Here is a 16752-nt window from a genome sequence, read left to right as displayed (position 1 = left end):
AAATCCCAAAATAWATTTTACCACTTCAGATGCATGTTGATGTACATTAATTTAATCAAGCATGTGTTTTTGTCAAAATTTGGTTCACAAAGGTTTTCTGGAGCATTAAGGTACTTTGACTAAAACTTAATTTAGAAGTGCATGCTATTTACTGATGCAGTGTGCAGATACACAGTAAGACATTACAGGAGTTTGTGATTCAGTTTGCTTTGTATCTTATTTTTCATGTATGTGAGTAATATCTGATATTCTTATAATTTCAGGAGTAGTGGAAACACTGGTTTATCCAAACCATTAAAAGAAGAGCCAGTAATTGACTACTTTGATGTCCAGGACTGAAGTGATTGATGTAGAATCATTCAGATGAATCAGAATCACCTAGATTATGATACAGAACCTTAGAGGTGAAAATACTRAGTTATTGTGTGAGGTGCTTTTTGATTATCTGTCAAATAATCAGTTGTTCAACATGGTCATAATTTTACATTTAAAATTAGGTTGATATGCTAGTTTAAAAAAGTTAAGCATTTCAACAGTTTATGTAACTGCATAATACCTAATAGTAGTACAGCTTTTTAAATCTGGATTTGGTGCAATTTTGTATCTAATGTGATGTCAGAATAATGTAGATTTTCATTGATGACTTTAAAGTAAGAGGATTGGTGGCAAGCAAATATATTTTTGGAATATATAGAACAACAATAAATCTCGAAGATTTATTTTGACATATCTCACAATTTACAATGGACTAGAAATAATCTGTGGTAAAAACACTGGTTGGGATATTGTTGAAGTATTTTCATGTTTTATTAGTTCACTTTTGTGTTAATTTGGTACATTTGAGAATTTGAGTTACTCTTCTACATGGAAAAAAATACAAAATTTAATTATGAATGTATACATAAATGCCTATTAAGAGCACAGACTTGCTTTGGAATCTGAAGAATCAGTGTTTGGGGAGGATGGGGAATTAAGGAGGATGGGGAATATACTTTACCTCAAATTTAATGTGTTAAAAAAGAAAAACAAGCAAAAAGAAAGGAAAAAAACCAAACCAAACAACAACAAARTCAACCCCACAAGATGAAATTACTACTGCTACTTTCCTGCTACAAGACCTTGAACAAAATCAGACTTTATATATTATTTTGATGTTCTGTGCATGGTTTTATTGCAGTTTATACTTTTTTCTGTACTGTGCAAGCTTAAGATGAATATGTGAAGTTTGGTTTAAGTATGTTATGGATTTGGAATAATACTTGTAAAATTTATAAGACTATCTGCCTAAACTATTTGGCAACAGAAGATCTTTGTTTTACAGGAAATTAAATAACATGGGAAAGTAAATAACGTGGGAAATTAATTAGCAAAATGGGATGACAGTTTAAACACTGAAAGTGTTTCATGATGGTGAATTGTTTCCAGATCTTGATTTAAGATAGATGAGTAGCTCTCTGGGAGAGGAGATTGTAGGTCTGAGCAGAAATGATGGTACAGCTCTGAATTTGAGTAGTATCTGTTCTCCTGAGGAGAAGGTTTTTTGTATTAATAGCTTTAGGAGCTCTGACATTAATGCTTTGTTTCTTGTGGCTGCTGTGKGCAGCACTAGAGGTGAGTCCCCTGTTACCATAAGAGGCTGCTGCTGAAAATGGGCTTAGCATAAAGAAGAAACAGATCTAGTGGAAGAGTTGGTAATCTGTTGTAATCTACTGTAAGCCAGCTCACTACATTGTAGTGTGAGATTTGTTGMCAAAAAGTGGAAGGCAATTACTCATGCTTAGATTCTCTTAAGAGTTATCATGTGGCTCTGAGTCTTATCTATGAAGCATTCCRTGGCTACATTTCAATTGAAAATCCCATGAAACATGGAAGAACAAGTAGAAAACTCACAGACCATATCTGTTACCCAAATGTTTTAAAAATTAAAATGCATGCTATTATTGTTTATTTTGGTAGGAGTTAATTATTTCACATTTTTAAAAATGCAGTCTTAAATGCTTCTAAACATTTGAAGTGTTTCAAGTAAAACAGATACCTTCAAGAGTGTTTAGGCTTTTGATTTGTATGTAGTGATTTAAATTKGTTTCACTTTTTTTTGTCTAATATTTTGTGAACAGAAATGAAAAATAAATCAGTATGTCTTATATTGCCCTTAATTTCTTAAGCAAATTATGGTTTGATTCTACAAGGTGTACTGCTAAGTTCGGCTGAAGAAATAAATTACTCAGCACCTTTCCAGTAATGTATTTCTTCAATCCTTTCATTGTGAGGACTGTATCAATAGCAGTGCTTGCTGACAAGTGCTGACTCAATGTGGTCAAACAAGGGTTTTTGAAACTCCAGAGCTATGTTAATATAGCACTGATTTCAAGCTAGTAAGACCTCTAGGAAGAATGTGTATAGTTACACTGCCAAGGTARGTTCTAGACAGGACCTGGCACACATGTCCAGTGAGCTGAGTCAGATACATGTATACTGGAGCACACACAATTGGTTTACTGTAGGTACACCTAACATTACAGGAAACCAAAGTGATTTWGTTGATAATAAATAGAATAAAGCTGAAGCCTACTAACTTTTCACAGTTCCACATGAATATAGCCAAAACCATCACATTTGCACCTCTAATTCGAATTTCCAAACCTAAAATGTTTTTGTGGCATTATTTTTACTCTGCTTAGTGGAATTTTTATCAGCTTATGGCATTAACATAAGAATGAGGGCTTTGGTGAGACTCACTTCAACAGTCAAGTCGCCACTGCTTGTAATAAGAAAATGGAGGTAATCTCAGTTTTTCAAGCTAAWATTAATAATTACCAAATCTGTTCATACTGAGAAGTCATACTTTTTATCACTTCCTCTTAACTATGAGAACTTTAAAACATTTTTATAGATATGTTACACCTCTCTAAATCATGGCTATGGGAGCATACCTGTAGTTATAGAGTAAGTCATAAGTACCAAATGTTTTWAAAAAAGGCATTTTAATAACCTGGTTAAAAATATGATACCATACATTCACCCATGAAAATAGTTTTTTCCCGGGAACTCATCTACATAGCCTTAAGAAAGAATTTAGCAAAGGCTAACAGTGGTGCTGTCCTCTCGGTTTTGGTGTGCTTTTGCTGCAATGTATCAGTGACTTTTCATATGGAATAGTAATAAAGCTGGAGTTTTGATAAATGTGTTATCTTCATATTGCACGTTTGCCTCGTGGAAATACCTTTCAAATAGCTATTTTTAAAATCTGAGCTGGCCTTTACACCTTTTATCTAATAGAAAAATAAGTGGATAAAAGAAATCTTTGTGTCAGTGAAGTCAGTGGCAAAAATCATGTTGATATCACTGTAATTTATTACTTCAGCTTTGATATGATAGCAGTTTTACACAGCCCTAAGGATAGTATTGTTTCCTGTAAATTTATTTGAAGAMAGTACTTTGCAATAAGCGTCTTCTGAAATAAGTTATGTGATACTAGTTGGAATTCATGGCAACTTCATGAAGTGCTTTTAAAATTGTGTTKAAAATAGGCAGAAAGTTTGTCATTTGGGCTATGCTGTTGCCTGTCTGTATAGTTTAACATATTTAAARTGCTCTGAATATTCAGTGTTTGGGTTTTACCTAAAACTGTGTAAGATGCATAAATAGACTTCAGTATCACTGTTTCTGTGGCAATTTTTACAGTATCTGCCTCATAACAAAATGCGCGAAGTAAAATTTTTCTACAACACTTGTTATTTGTTAAAAGATTTTTATTTAACTTGATTTTTTCAAATTAGTGATATAAAATTACTTTATAAACCCAAAATAAATCTAAATTGAATGTTCAATGCTGGGGAATTGTTTGCACGCTTCATCTTGGTATTCCAGAGTTGGAAGAGTGAGATATCACAGAAAAACAGTAAAGATTTAAATGGACATTTGGAAAGTCCTTTTCCTCAATTTTGAAATAAAAGGCATGATTTCCTCGATTTGAAGTGATTTTTTAAATGAATGCTGTGTGGAGAATGAAGCAAATAAAGAGAGCTCGCCAGAAAATGGAGAGTATGCTGTTTTCTTGGAATTCAGAACTACAGGAGACATGATTCTGGATAGGAATGTACATTTTGGTTATATGAAAAACCCTTTATTATGTCAGCCTAAATGCTACTTGGCAATAAAATGTATTATTTTAACTTATGGTCCTTTCATTATTGTTTGTTCACCATTCAGTTGTAATGGTGACTGTAAGGTAGGTGGGGGGAGAGGAAGTGAGGATTAATGTAATTTTAAAATCCCTGGGGGTATTAGATATAACAAATTCAGTATGGTAAACTGGGGATTGACAGATGATGTAAAAACTTTGCCATCACAGTTTGGTAAATGACAGGAAGACTCAAGAAGCAAGCAGTCTAAAAATCAGAAGTTTGAAATAATTTGAACTGCCTCCTCCTGAAACTTCCAAACCAGGTCATGCATTTCAGCAAAAGCCTGACCTGATATTTCAGATTAAGTGCAAGACGGCTCATAGAAATTCAGGAAGTGATGTGCGATTGAAGAGTGTTGAAATACAGCTGAAAATCTTTTATCCTGCTACCTGAACTTGCTACCTGTAAGTTTGGACTTTCATTTCAGGATTTTTTGGAGCATAAGGACAGCATGTTGCAGTTATATAAGCATTGGAAAACATGTTAACTGGAAATGCTTGCCTGAAAAAAAAAAACCACTTGCACTTCAGGTYTGTCATGGGCTAGAGGGAGACCAAATACATCTTCCTTATGAGTGTGTGTCAATGGCAGCAGAAGAGACAATCAGTTTTGCTTTCTGTTCACTTCTGCATGCTTGGAAATAGGCTTAGATAGATACTATTGTTCAAGTGTTCAAGCCTTTGTAGATACTGAATTCCGAGCAGAAGTCTTCATATGTAACAAATGCTGCTCTCATCCTTTACTAAAATGCTGAATTCCTCCGGTGGTTGATGTGCCAATTTTTACATCTATGTACTTGTTACTTAACCATAAACCAGAATATTAGAGCCATTAGAAAGGGTGTATGTAGAGAGGTTGTATTTTGTATGCTACTGAGCTTTAGACCAGGTTTGTTGGTCATTGTCATCTCAGGATTTTTGAAGGAAGTGTCTTCAGCAGATAAACAGACCATGTTAATGCTGTCCTGCGAGAAGCAAGGTCCCAGAAGGATCCTGGGATTTTTTTTTGTATTATCCATTGAGCTACTGTTTCGAGCAYTGTATTTTTGTTACATTTTTATGTCAGGGTTTCTAACTTAAAACATCTGTGGAAAATACATGTCTCTTTCACAACAGAAAATWATTTTTACCACTGCAAGTATGTTTTTAAGAGTACAGATCAAGGCATATGGCCTTTCTTGTTTTTTAGGTAATCCTCCTTAAATCAGCTTAGGTGCCATTATGAGCTTCTGTTGTCTTTTGGAGACCTTTTCAGTGAAAGGAAATAAGGATAAAATAGGTCTGTTRTGTAGAGCTCTGCTATGCTTGCCTCTCGCAACTTTATTTTTTGTGAAATGTTTAGGAACTGTCCTGTAGTAAATTGTTCCGTTTTCTGATGGATTTAACATGTGCTTACTCCAGCATCCAATCATCTTGCTACATTCACATTCCCTTAAAGCGTAGAAAATGTATTCTAGTCAGAGACCTAGAGGGCTTGATTTGTAAGGAAATGTAATAAACTAAAAAACATCAGCATGAAGGAAAATTTACCTTAATGGAATACTTTTTATACGCTAGCCAAAAGGCTGTCTTTCAAAGTGTGTMTGTTAGGGTAAGTTAACGTGTTAGTAGGGAGTGTTATTTGTAAAACTAAGTTCTAGGAAATAAAAGCTGTGGGGAAAACTGTTGTATGTTGGATTGTCACCTGTCAAACAAGTACAGTCAGGGAAGTACATTTTGTCCATTCAAGGCAACTAGACAGTTTATCTTCTTTTAAACAAGCAATTCAAGGAGTTGTCAGACTTTACTGCTTACCCACTGAGATACCTCCTATTAAGAAATGCTGTTTCAGAAAGTGTTAATTAAAATCTTCTGTCAGTGCAATAACTCCTGTGACAAGTACTGACTCAGACTGGTGTTTAAATTCAGTATTGTTGGCATCAAACAGATGCCAAAGTTTCTAGTTAGGTGTGATTGCTTATGAAAGACAGTTCAGCAGCTTCAATCAAAGTCTTACATAGTTTTAAWTCTATTGAACTAGGCAGTGATTAAACAGGTATTGGGTTGAAATATTTAATGCATTGATTTTTATATAAGGTGTGTTTTTGATAACTTTTTTAGGTATTAAGGAGCGCTATGTCTTGGCTGTCAGCTCATATCCAATTACATACTAATGTAATTACATTAATTACATACTAATTACATACTAATTACATACTAAGTAATGTACTTACTCAGAACTTATAAAAGCCCCATATGAAGTTAATTTTTTTAGTGCATGGTTTTCCTGGTTTTTCCAGTCTTGCCTATGAGAAATTATTTTAATCTTTAGCTTGAATGCGTACAAAGCCAGGGACCTGGAATGCTGATGCAATTGTACAGGCTGGAGCTCATTGTCTAGATAGCAGCTTTATGTAAAAAGACTTGGATGCCAGGTGATCCTGGTRGACAGTGAGTTAGCTGGGAGTTAGAAATGTACCTTGTGGCAAGACTAGCCATGTGCTCTACTGGATTTGTAAGCAGGTCGAGGGGATTCATTTCTCTCCTCTGTTCAGCACTTGAAAGATCACTTGTATCATACTGGGTCCAGCTGCAGGCTCCCCAGCACAAGAAAGACCTTGATTGAAACAAGTCATACAGAAGACCATCAGGTTGGTCAGGAGACAGGAGTACATGATATGTCATAATGGAGAGGTTGAAGGCACTGGATTTGTTCAGCCTGGAAGAGAGAATACTGAAATCTTACTGCTGTCCACAAGTACCTGTTGGGATATATAGAGAAGACAGAGCCAGAATGTACTGTAAAAGGATGAAAGGAAATAGAAGTTGAAACATGAGAAATTAAGACTTGATACATACTTCTACAAGGAAGGTRGTAAAATATGGGATGAGTTTGCTCAGGTATGTTACAGGATTGTCTTCTATGAAGACATTAAGAACTCAACTATATGACATCCTGAACAACCTTTTTTAACAGGAAATACTTRGAACAGGAAATAGGACTACATCACTTGCCTGAAGTCTCTTCCAWCCAATATAATCCTACATCATAGCCAACTTAAGCTATGCTTTTGGCTCAGTTTTGTCCTTTAGCTTTAGTGCTGCTTTTTCTACATACAATGTTAGCTGTCAAAAGTGTGTGTAGAGAAGAATTATCAACTTCTCTGCATTTCTTTGCTGGGTTGTCTTGATCTCCCTGCGTTCCCTTTTAAACAGGCTGTTGATTCTCATTATCATCTTRGTCTTTTTATTCACCTTTTTGAATGTAGCATACAGTATCCAGAAATCATTAGCAATTCTATGAATATGCTAATATCTGTGCTACATTTTGTCTTTTGGAAAAAGATTGTGATTTGTTAATTGATAAAAGAGGTMATTCTGCAGTCACATTGAAGAATTCAATGCTAATAGCTTCTTGATGGTTGTTTTGTTTCAGATTTGATAGCTCCTAATATTTTGTTGTTGTTTATTCTGACACTGAATACTCTTCTAATGTTTACCATCCCATAGCTTTTACACATTTATGGGTAAAATATCTTCTGGTAGAACAGAAAGGAGTGAATGAAGGGAAACCAAATTATCCTGTTTTTCTAGGACTTATAAGCTGTATATGCAATGTAACTCAGTTATGATAAAGCTGTAATTCTTCATTTACCACAGTTTTTTGCAGATTCAGACTATTATAGATAAATTCAAATATTCATTTGGAGGATGACAATAAGAGCAGCAAATTGTAACATTTATTCTAAGTGAATGAAAAAATTAGTGCTTCATAATATTTCTTTTGCATCAAAGAATGTATAAAATTGAAATAATTTAGAAACACATTGGCTTGAAGTCAGAGCTCTTGTTACTCTGATATTAATAAAGCATTCTTTAAGTATTACCTGATATTTAATTCCTTAATGAGGACATASTTTTAATGGCTGAACAGTTTCTCTCATCAAAAACATTGAAGAAAGGTCTCCRTTTGTTCTGTGGAATAACACAAAGCTCTAAAAAGGCTTGTTTTCAGAAGCAAAATTATTTCTAAAATAGTGAAATGGCAGATTTGTTCCTCTTCACATGAATATAAACAAAAAACTGGTACCCTGTAAAATATTTTTCAAAACTTTATTCAAGTTTATAAATTGAAAATGTAGTAATGTAAAAGAAATTACTATCAATATAAACTACAACTGTGAACATTTAGAGCTATGMGTTTGCCTTTCTTCTGCTAATGTTGCAGCTGAAGAGTGCAATTTTGGAATCACTCCATAGCACACTGGCTATTCCTCTTTGGTTGTTCAGTTCAAATRCAATCCACCAGTAATGTCAGTAGTGTTCTTTACTTGCTCTAGATACTAGATTCCCTGATTGTTACTAGGTGGGAAGTTTGGCCATTGCAGGTGCAGAGTGGGAATGAATCTGGGACAGGAGAGATTTTAGGAAAACAGATTGAGCAGGAGAGAGAAAAAAACATGGACTCAGGTCATGACTGGTAATTTTTATTCCTGAGTTCATGGAAGATTGTTTTATACCTGGCAGTCTTTTGTCATACAGATTGCCCAAAAGAGGAAAACACTGGAAGGGTTTGATGAGGGTGATTGATTTCTCTRTGCTTGAAGATGGAAGATAGTAAGGAAGGCAGCATATAGTCTGTATGATGTGTGACCCTGGAAACTGGTCTGGAGTCATATGCATGGTACTGTTGAGGTTGGCTTCCCCAGAATARGTCTAAGTGTGTAAGATAGCCAGGAAAAAGCAGTTTTTGATGAGATAAGGAAATAAAGCAGGAGGGGTAGCGTATGTTCTCAGGAATGAAGGCATTGTCACTCCAGCAGCCCAGGAGTTCATTAGGTATTCAGATAAGGTAGTGACATGGAATGCARAAAATGTTGCTCTGACATTTTTTGCTACAAGGGCAGAAAATCAGACTTTGCTGTGTTTCTGGGAGGAARTAGTCTCACAGTGATGAGAAGAGAGCAGGACAAAGTGAGGAAAGGGATGCATACAGTATGTCTGAGCACAATGCAGGCAGGACAGCAACCAGCAACACATTTCAAAAACAAATTAAACTGGCCCAGGCATTTTGGAAGTGTGGGCAGACATTCTGGTGGCATGCTGAGGGACAAAAGTGCTTGAAATAAGAATGAGAGATTTAGGCAGGTATGAACTAATGACCAAAAACTTTGATGAATGGAGAAATATGGGTGAGTTATGCTTGAAGTTCATGATTGCACCAAAGGTGAAGTTTTGCATGGTAGGCAATGGGAAGATGGAAGAAACAGGGCTGTTCCATTGCTCCAGGCTCTTTACATTATGTTTGTTACACTTCGATGAGGCACCATTGGTGAAACCTCCCTCCCTTGACAAATGTGAGGTGGACGCTCAACAAGAGTCTGTCTGGCTTTAAAGTGTAAGCTAATTCACAGAAGAGTGGATGAGAATGCGATACAGATACACTGACAATTCAGGGGATTTTTAGAAGTCTTTTTTTGCGGYGGGGACTGAGTCCTCCTGACAGGTTAGTCCAGGAGAAGCACAAAGTGCTTCTTGGGTCAAGTACCAGAAGACTTCCTGGTTTTAAGGTGGACAGTGTGTCAGGTAATAGCACAGAGTTACAACTTATTAAAAAAAAAAAAAAAAAAAAAAAAAAAAAAAAAAAAAAAAAAAAAAAAAAAAAAAAACAAAAAAACAAAAAAAAAAAAAAACCAAAAAACAAGGCCCCTTAGAGGGAAAATTTTGTTCATCAAGACCAATGAGTATTAGGGGGACCAGTGAATTCCAGTTGATTACCATTTGTCCTCTCACTGTAGAAATAAATTCCATTCTATTCTTGCAGAGCAGCCAGAGATGACGGAGTGGATCCTATGTGAGATACTGTTCCTTTCACTAAACATCTTTCATAAATTCCKGTAGTTGTAGAACTATTGATAAATCCCATGTGATTTAAATCTATTGAGATTTAAGTTCTAAGGCCAGGCACAGTGGTTGCTCAAAAGTTTGTGCAGTTTCAGGGCAAATGAGCCCACTGCTAGAATTAACAAATTCAAAAGACTGTTCATGTTTTGCATTGTCCTAATGACTTTCTATTTGTTGTGCAGCACAGTAGAATTGTGGCTGGATTTCTGATATTTACAGGGCAACAGAAGACAAGTAGTATTGTTTGAATACACAGAGAGGGGAACTCCAGGACAAATTCCTTACTCTTATTATGGAAATTAGAGAACAGACATTTGCACTCAATTAGCAATCTTATGAAATGCTTTAAATTTGCTGTCATGGGTATTAATACTACATGTAGCGTATGCCACGACACAGGGCCATCTTGGGGCTGAAAAGCCAGACTGTCACAGAAGGAGAGCTGTATGTTTTACAGAAGTCCTTATGAGACATGAGTAGGCAGCCTGAGCCCAAAGGGCTTTTCATAAAAGACCACATGAGCCAGGGTCATGAACTGAATTTCAAGTTTAATTCTGAGAATGTTCGTTGTGGGGAAGCACCCTTCACACTCAGCTGTTGAGATGATAACTTGTAGGACTATTAATAGCTGTGCTGAAAGATTGTGATTTTGTTTTATGTTTCAAATGAAAAGCAGAAGACTTAGAATTAAATAAACAATGTACTGTTAGCAGTATTATTATTACTGTAGAAGTAACAAGCTTTATTACTGTGGAAGCAACAAGACCAAGTATCTGGAATGCAGACAAACACATGGTCTTGAGACCACAGTTACATCTGAAAAGCCAAGGCTGCCAAAAAAATAGTGGGGCTTTTGCAGAGCTGAAGACCATGGTTGTTATTGGGTATGGAGGAGTAGCAGGCAAGGTGGAAGGCATAAAAATGCTGGTGTTGCAAATACTCTTGGCCTAGCAAAACATATAACACTGTTACAACAAAGACTGCTCATTAGTTAAGACTAAAAAATCTGTKTCATGCAAGAGGGTGTTTATGGCAAGTGTAAGTCCAAGTGTAAACTGCTTTTCTGARTCTGCTGGGCAGTGGATATGTGTCCTGCTAGGAAAGAAGAGGAGCTYTTCGAAGGAACACCATTGATACTTTGTTCACCTTATAGAACAGGGGGCTATGCCCRTTGTGAACAAGTTCACAATGAGTATGTCTACCAGGACAGGGCACTGGCAGCACACACWAGTTCTGAGGGGTTATTTGAAAGTTCAGTGTTACTTATACACCCAAATGTACCAGAGGAGTTAGAGCAGGAGGCATCCATGGAGGGTGTGCAGCAATATTGATGGCAAGTCCAGGTGCTTGGAGCTAGACAATATGTAGAAAAATACAGATTTGTAAATTTGGGCTATCATTTAGGTATCATTATTGGAATGATATTAAATATTTTAACCACTCATGCCAACTATTCAAACCCGGTGATTATGTTCAGCTTCATCTTAAAGCTGTCAACAGGTACAATCATCCATATTCTTCGACAACTAATTTAAGCAATATGAAAGCAGAGAGAATTTTAGACTGCATCGGTAGCTCTTCAGAGTAAATGAGTTGTGGTTTTGATCAGACTTTCCCCTTGGCTGTCATTACTATGAAAGGAGTTGGAAATACAGGATGTTCACCTGCCATTTTAAAATCATAGACAAAAGAGGTACTTTTTAATTGAGTTAAATAATGGTAACAATAACCTTTGTTTTGCTGAGAGTCTCACAGGACTTACAAAAGTGAGAGATCTGATGTACATATGTTAATTGGTGCAAAMGAATGGCCTCACAAGTGGGGTGGCCTGTGCATAGGAAGTTCATATTGATTGAGATCTCCTTGCCTGAAGACCCACTGCACGTTGTATCTTAGGGGGAAAAATGTTGGGGTATTTGAAGCCAAACAATCATCATAGATATCCCAAGACTTACTTCCTCCTTTCATATGATCAAAATTATCACAGGCTTAGGGATGTCAGAATGTTACTTAAGGTAGGAAATTTTTGTGCTTGTATTTGTATTACAGGTGGCAACTGTCYATAACTACATACTGTCAGCTCTTCTTATCACGCAACTCTGCAGTTAATGTGAATGTGAAATAACTTGCCCAATCTGCAGACTGATGTTTAGGAATGTTTGCAGAAGCACAAGATCTGGTTATTAAAAAACAAACTTAATTTGGCTATGATTTTTTTTCATGAGAAATGCAAAGTTTGCATGGAAAACATCACAGATAAAAAGGCTAAAAAAGTGAAAAGTGTTATGGATAAGTCTGTAATCCAAACAAAACCTGTGCTTCATCCCTGTGGCAAAAGAAACAAGAGGCAGGGAAGTGCTATGTTTTTGATGATATAAAGTGTATGCAGAAAAGTGGGACTTCTACTCAGGTTTCACACTATTCCATACAACCTGATTAACTACTCCCCTTTCCCATTATTTGGTATAATACACAGACATTGTTCCCTTAGTCTATAGACCACYCCAGCAAAATATATTTATAATGTATGCAAAACATCTGTTGAATTCATTTAGTTAATTACTTGGGGCTCTATCTCTTGCTGCTTGTTACTGGGCACCAAAACCAGCTCAGGTCAGGTCACTGATTCCTGCAAGGTTTCTCCATTGCTGCAGGTGGTTCCTGCTGTATTAACTCCCCTACCACACAATTCAAATCATAGTTTACAAGTATTTAAATATATATCCATTACAATCTCCATCCCTAGTCCTTTTTTGGTTAGGTTATACTGTTTAACATTGCAATGAACTCCTCCCCTTGTCCCCAGCCTGGCTAACAACAAAGGGTACCTGCTAGAGTCTGCTATTAGTATAGTCYACATCACAGTCCTGCATGGGYTGCAGGAGACAGCTGCTTCACYATGGTCTTCRTCATGGGCTGTGAGGAAATCTTTGTTGCTGCTGCTCCAATGTGGGGCTACAGCCATGGGAGACAGTCCTTGAACTTCTCCAATGTGAGTATTTTCCATGAGCTCCAGTTCTTTGGTAACTGTTCAGTGGGGTTGCCCATGAGGTCACAAGTCCTGACAGCAAACCTGCTTCATCACAGCATCTCATGGGTTACAGCCTTCTTCAGGCATTCACCTGCTTGGGCTTAGGGTCCTCCATGGCTGTGCTCCATCATGGACTCATTCATGTCATAGTCCATTCAGGTCAAGTTCACACTGGAATTCCAGCCTGTCCAGTACAGCAGCACAGAAACAAGCAGCAACATCCTGGCCATCTGCCAGTGCAGGCACATCACCAGGGCTGTTACCAAAATGATCCTAGGCACAATACAGGGAGGTGATAAGCAGTACAGCAACAYGGCAAGCAGCAAAAGCAAAAAACAGCCATTAATGAGCACTAGACATAAACAGTCATGCAAGGGAGCCCCATGCCAAGCACAGGAGCACTAACAGTTATAAATTCAATCTAGCACATCCTAATCATATCCGTCATTATCTTGAACACTTTGTGCCCCACTTTGGATGCCAAAAAAAATTGTCATGGTTTAACCCCAGCCAGCAACCAAGCTCCACACAGCCACTTGCTCACTYCCCTACCAGTGGCATCAGGGAGAGACTTAGGTAAAAATGAGCGAACTCATGGGTTGAGATATAGAGTGTAATAGGGAAAGCAAAAGCCACACACACAAGYAAAACCAAACAAGGAATTCAGTGCTTCCCAAGGGCAGGCAGGGTGTTCATCCTCCTCCAGGAAAGCAGGGCCCCATAATGCATAACAGTTACTTGGGAAAACAAATGTCATCACTCTTAAGTGTCCCACTCTCTTTCTTCTCCCCCTGCTTTATATAGTGAGCATGATGTCATATAGTCTGGAATATCCCTTTGGTCAGTTTGGGTCACCTGTCCTGGCTGTGTCTCCCCCAGTTTCCCATGCATTTTCAACTTCATTACCAGTGTGGCACTATGAAAAGGAGAAAAGTCCTTGGCTCTGTGTAAGCACTGCTTAGCAATAACAAAAACATCTCTATTATCATCACTGTATTCAGCATAAATCCAAAACCTAGTCCCACACAAGACACTGTGAAAAAAAATGAGTCTATCCCAGCCAAAGCAGCACACAAGCCATGTGCTTTCATACCCATGTTAAAAGAAACTAGAGGCAGGAAAGTGCTATGTTTTTGATGATATAAAGYGTATGCAGAGAAGTGAGATGTATGTTCCAAATTATGCTTTTCCAATGGAGTTAGCAGCAGGATGCTGGCTGTCCTACCTATGCTCCTCTGCACCCCAGCTTCTAGTCTGTTAAGAAACTTGCAAATATTTTAGCCAGCACCAAAGTGCCCATGATCCCCACCTACATCTACACATTCTCCCAAAGTAGGCATTTTTCTTGTGTTTTTCAATTTTAGTGTGCAATATTGCCTGTATCTTGCAGAAAGTACAGTGCAAAGCCCAAGTGCTACCCCAGGAACTGCCAGCCTGGTCAAGGTACACAGGGTCTCTTGATCAGCCCTACAGGACTAGCCTCTTTGATGGGCAGAGCTTGCTTGGGGATTTCTTGGTGGCCTTGTAAGACTTGGACATAGTCCTCCTGCATGTTCTAACTTGTTAGTGTTCCCGTATGTTTTAGGGAGATTACCTTCCTAGACTTCTATTATTACTACTAATATTACATTATTTGAACAGTGTAAAATCTGTAGACAATGGTCTTGCAACAGTGTCTCAAAAAAAATGATGGAATCTACACATTTCAGGAATACCATCAGAAGGGCACAGGTTTAACCCTGCAACTGTTCTCCCTTTCTTCCCTGCCCTCATTTGGATCAAAGCTGCATCCATTCCCTGGCTTTTCCAGGTTTCCTAGTGTCTGAGCTAGAGAGAAAGTCACTCATTTCTATCAGTTCAAGCCCAAATACATGCTATATAATTATGATAATTGATTCTTCCCAGTCTAATTGTATGTAATCTTTCTTGTGGACAGTTTATTTCACCTATGCTCTACTTTATTCATTGTGAGACTATGTCTTTTTCACAAAGTCTGTGTTTAAGGGGGGATCTTGTAGTGGTTTCTGAGCTAATTGAGCAGTTTCTGACTCCTTTCTCTGATATGACTTACTGTTTCTCTGGCTTTGATAGGATGAACAATCAGCTCTTACTAAAGATATACTCCAGTATTTCTAGAGTGGGAGTGATTTAGGACATTTTTTTCTCTCCAGATTTTTCTTATGTAGCAGAGTGATGAGCTAGAAGTTAACACATCCTAGTTCAAAATTATGTATAGCTTCCTTGACTGGGGCCATTTTCTTGGCTCCAAACCTGGTCATATTTCATGAAGAGATACAAGGCTTTTCTCAGCCCACAGCCTTTTCATACAATTTTCCAAATTTCCATTTAGAAGACAGTTCAAAGTGTAATGCTTTTAAGGATGGTACAACTCAAATCAGGACTTTCCTTCGCATTACAGCATAAGCTTTATTTCTATAAGGCAAAACTGGCTGATGTTGAGAGCTTATCTCTAAAGAAAAGCTGTGAGAACAGGTTGTTGTAGAAATGTAGACAGTTTTTCTAAAATCAATTAGGATTTCTTAGTCAGTTAGCTTGCAGCACACAGTCTCTAGATAAGTGTGATCAAAGTCCATATAGCAGGCACRACCTAAGCTGTTTTCCTGGAATTCACCACTGCTGTCTGTGTCACTGAATCACAGTTAAATTAAAAAAAAATATCTCTTCTAAAGCCTGGCTCTTGTTTCTATGCTCTTTGGTTACCAAAAGATGTCATTTCAGCACCAGYTGCTTCTGTGCTTCAAACCTGGGTGAAAAATGTCCCTTGGTTCTTAGTTGGAAAGGTGCTATTTAAGCATGCTTTATCAGACTATTCTGATAGGTTCTGTCCAACTGTATTCCACTGGGTGATAGTATACAACAGTATAGAAACACTGAGGCATGTTAAAAAACCCCACAGAAATTATGTATTCCCAAATATTGTGAAAATTATTAGTTCTAATATACAGTAAATCTAATAGAGATATGAAATTTTACGATATTTAGTTAAACACAATTCTACAAAGAGAATAAGTTATGCTAGTTAGTATTTCAGCATGACAAGGTGTATCATAATTTTAGTCTATTCAAATTTGAAGCTGTAACTGTAGCTATTATAGGTTACAGAAAGTCCTCATCTAGATTAACAGTTTTCTATTGGTTTGCAAGATCATTATGTTGGCTAGCTTCCTGGCACATAAAAGATATTTTGTCTCTATATTGAGATATAATTGATCAGTATTAGCTTGTTTGTGTAGATTCACTTCACTTCAGACAAAGTAAAGAAGGTCCTAATTTTGCCCATGCCCTCTGAGGGTCCTCATTCAGCAGACATATTAAAGAATATGCCATTTAACAGTCACTAGTCAGTTAATTAAAAACAGAAGGTGAAACACCAAGTTTTAGCATAATAATGTGCTATTTGGAGTACTCCAGGGAGATTTTAAGCATTAATTGCCTGAAAGGATTCAACTGTGCTATTTGCCATGTCCAAAATAATATCCTTAATAACTATACAAGAAACTGCTCCTCACCCTTCCTACTGAAAATTATATATTATACTGTCCAGCAGAGAACTCACTCTTCCAAGGAGGGCATGTCAGGGAACTATACAGTGTTGCTGCTCAGTGGTGACGTGCTCTCACTGGGCAGAGGG

At 37.2% G+C, this 16752-nt stretch overlaps 1 protein-coding gene across 1 annotated transcript in view; it reads left to right on the top strand.

Moving 5' to 3' along the window:
• Positions 1 to 3183, top strand: part of NFX1 (nuclear transcription factor, X-box binding 1) — a 71064-nt gene extending 67881 nt beyond the window's left edge. Inside the window, exon 24 of the mRNA XM_057367464.1 lies at positions 264 to 3183. Coding sequence (XP_057223447.1) covers positions 264 to 339 — 76 coding nt within the window. The 3' untranslated portion in view covers positions 340 to 3183. The remainder of the gene's footprint in view (positions 1 to 263) is intronic.
• Positions 3184 to 16752: the final 13569 nt, after the last annotated feature.

Source organism: Malurus melanocephalus, unplaced genomic scaffold (genome assembly GCF_030028575.1).
Source record: "Malurus melanocephalus ecotype Western Australia unplaced genomic scaffold, MMel_1.1 scaffold_79, whole genome shotgun sequence".
In the NCBI taxonomy this organism is placed as follows: Eukaryota; Metazoa; Chordata; class Aves; order Passeriformes; family Maluridae; genus Malurus; species Malurus melanocephalus.
The sequence above is the reverse complement of the archived record's forward strand: the minus strand, read 5'-3'. Positions and strand labels throughout refer to the sequence as shown.